The sequence below is a fragment of the Centruroides vittatus genome, unplaced genomic scaffold, assembly GCF_030686945.1.
Source record: "Centruroides vittatus isolate TY-2023 unplaced genomic scaffold, ASM3068694v2 contig_1846, whole genome shotgun sequence".
Lineage (NCBI taxonomy): Eukaryota > Metazoa > Arthropoda > Arachnida > Scorpiones > Buthidae > Centruroides > Centruroides vittatus.
Genome location: NW_027121136.1, coordinates 1 through 3,111, shown reverse-complemented (window position 1 = coordinate 3,111; position 3,111 = coordinate 1). Strand labels below are relative to the sequence as shown.

Here is a 3,111-nt window from a genome sequence, read left to right as displayed (position 1 = left end):
TTAGAAAAAGAAGAAAAATATTTTATTTTGTAATATCAATTGCTTTAAACGAACAAATGTATAATAAAAGTGCAAACCAATTTTTTTTTTATTCGTAAAATATTAATTTAACGTCCGATATTGTCCCTTCCAATGCAACGGAAATAAGCCAGGAAATTAAAAACTTTATACGTCATATATCTGTAGGAAATCGATGTCACTGAGGTCATAATTTAACGCGTTTTGAGTCGGTCAGAAAGAAATAGTAACAGTATCAAACACGTAAGTACACGGATTGCCAGTTGTGTATTTTTTGTCGACTGTTTTTGCTGTTCTCCGTGACAAGTGAATTAAGTCTGGTCGGGAGAGATGAGGTTTGTTATCGTTTTGCAATTACTATTTCTAGTGGTGAATTCGTGTCAAAAGTTTTGGCAACATTGGGGAAATGTTTCTTGTACTTCAACGGCAGACAGCTGCTACGAATCAAAGAACTTTTCCTCTGTTGATATATTCGATCAATCCTTACGGCTGAATTGTGGCGACAAAACGATTGACTCTCGTTTGATGCGATGTTTAAACGTTAGAAATGTACAAAAGATATCATTTAGAGATTGTTTTCTGTCGGAGATTGACGTTGGAATATTCACGTTTGGACATGCAATCGAGCACGTCAACATCTGGTATGTATCAATCCTGTATGAAAGAAACTTCGAAAGCGCCTCGTTTAATAACATGACCAGTCTGCGATCTGTCGAAATACGAGGAGTGAAGACGTCGGAACTTCTAAATTTAACTTTTCGCAATGTTCCGTCGCTGACTTCATTGACAATTGAACGGTATAACTTCAGTTTATTTCCGAACAAACCTTTCCGAGAGTTAATTAATCTTTTCGAATTGTACCTCACGAATGGTAAGTTAAAAGTTTTACCCGAAGATCTATTTTATAATCTTCATAATTTGACCAAGCTGGCCTTAGATAACAATTACATCGAATCGATTCATCCACTTGTCTTCAGAAATCTCACCAAACTCGAATATTTGCATTTAGGATCTAATCAAATAAAGGATTTACCAGGTGACACGTTGAAAGGTCTTTTTAATTTAAGGACATTTTCTATTATTAAGAACCGACAATTATCAGAAATCCCATCCGGATTCTTTAAGAAACTGCACAACTTGACTGAATTTTCTGCATGGGATTGTTCTATTTATTCACTCGAAGACGATGTATTTTCTGACTTAATTAATTTGAACTACGTCGATTTAAATTCCAACAAAATTAAACATCTCCCTCCAAATCTTCTAAGAAATAATAAACTGCTGACAAAGTTTTCCTGTTCGTTTAATAGAATATCGACACTTCCGACAGGAATTTTTCATGGACTTTCTGAACTGCGATGGTTAACGTTGCGGGGAAACCGGTTAGAAAATCTTCCCGAAGATGTTCGTCAGAATTTGTCGTCATTGAAAACTTTCATTTTATCATCGAATAGCCTGACATTATTACACGAAAACGTATTCCTCCCATTGATTAATTTAACGGATCTGGATCTATCTGACAAAAAATATGGATTTCAAATGCCGACTTATTATTTAAGGTATAATGAAATCACTTGTAACTACGAACTGCAGCAATTCGTTTCTGCTTTAAAATCAAATATAGAAATAGCGAAAAAAATGTTTCCAGACATAGAGAACACGAAATGTTTCGGAGAAGAACGAAATTTGCTCGATAATACATCTCTCGTAGTCATAGGAAATTATTGTCCGATGAATTGCGATTGTTTTGCAGAACAAAATCACGTGATGGTCAATTGTTCCGGAAAGGGAATCGACAGAATTCCCGAAGTTCTCGTCCCGAATGCCACGATTGTCGATTTGAGTAATAATTACATAAAGGAGTTATCTGATATCGATTGTGTGACGTGGAGATACGTCACCCATCTGCGTCTGAGTAATAATTCTTTAATTTATATTTCGGATTATATTCTTTTGCCAAACCTGAAATACCTGTGGTTGAAGGAAAACCGGTTAACCCAATTTTCATCCGGATTAATGAACCTGGTCGACGTTTCTTCAGAATTTAAAGTTTACTTATCCAGAAACAATTGGAATTGCCATTGTCACTCGCAATTTACTAAGGACTGGTTGCTTAGAAACAGGCAGAAGATTGCAGATTTTTCCGATGTTTTCTGCGCGAGAAATTCGTCGTCTTTGTCTTTCACCGAAATTGCTTCTAACGACGGATGCACAGAAATTCCAGAAATAAATTTGTCATCTTCGGTAAATGCTTCTTCTTCGAACGAATATTGATTGGATGAAGTTAGTTCTGTTTCAAAATGGAAGATCGCGGTGGCTTTTCTTACTTCGTTAATGTTAATAGGCGTGATTGTTGTTGTTTGCGTTGTTTGTTGTCGCAGAGAAGAAAAATGTCGAGAAAGAAGACGAAGTGATTTGTTACAATGTTTACGCTGGACGAATTCTACAATTACGACAATTAAAATGTATCTACGTTCATCAATTTAATCAGTACTTGCCAATAAATTGTGATTATTTTATATTTGTTTATAGAAATGGATTTTGTTTATTTCAAATATGCTGTAACAAATGTTACTTGTATATGATTTTGTGATGAATTTGGTGTAAGTATTATATAATAAAATGTGTAATGATTAGATAATAAAGCTGAAAATCAATCACAAAGTCAATACTGAAATTTAACAATAAAACAATAGTTTATATACACAAAGTAGAGAAATGAAAGTAACAATTTATAATTCAGAAAAATTATTATTAAAACTAGCAGATAACCGGAAAAAAGTAACGATCGCGGAGATTAAGATTATTACATTATCGCCAATCTTACCCGTTTTCACAGAATGCAAGAATTAGGTCCCCTGTTTCCAGCCTAATTAGAGAATTTTTGTACGGGTCTAGAAATACGTTCGATTTCCCGCAAAAACGCAAAAAACCGCATCCCCAGCTCTAAATATTGCACGTCGCTTCCTCTGAACACTTCCATCTTAACATTTTCATTGTTAAGAAATACACTTCTTTCATACCCCACGTGATATCGTGTAAATGTGATACCCTACTAAAACGCAGTTAAAAATAAAAAATTGCATCTAAAAT

The 3,111-nt window shown here is 34.5% G+C and overlaps 1 protein-coding gene across 1 annotated transcript; it reads left to right on the top strand.

The window, feature by feature from the left end:
- Nucleotides 1-711: 711 nt before the first annotated feature.
- LOC136969985 (carboxypeptidase N subunit 2-like) lies at nt 712-2,292 on the top strand. Its single transcript, XM_067264339.1, has one exon. It carries the CDS (start codon nt 712-714, stop codon nt 2,290-2,292), a length of 1,581 nt encoding a protein of 526 aa, XP_067120440.1.
- Nucleotides 2,293-3,111: the final 819 nt, after the last annotated feature.

Coding starts and splice junctions, on each gene's coding strand:
- LOC136969985 (XM_067264339.1), top strand. CDS start 712: ATGACCAGTCTGCGATCTGTCGAAATACGAGGAGTGAAGACGTCGGAA.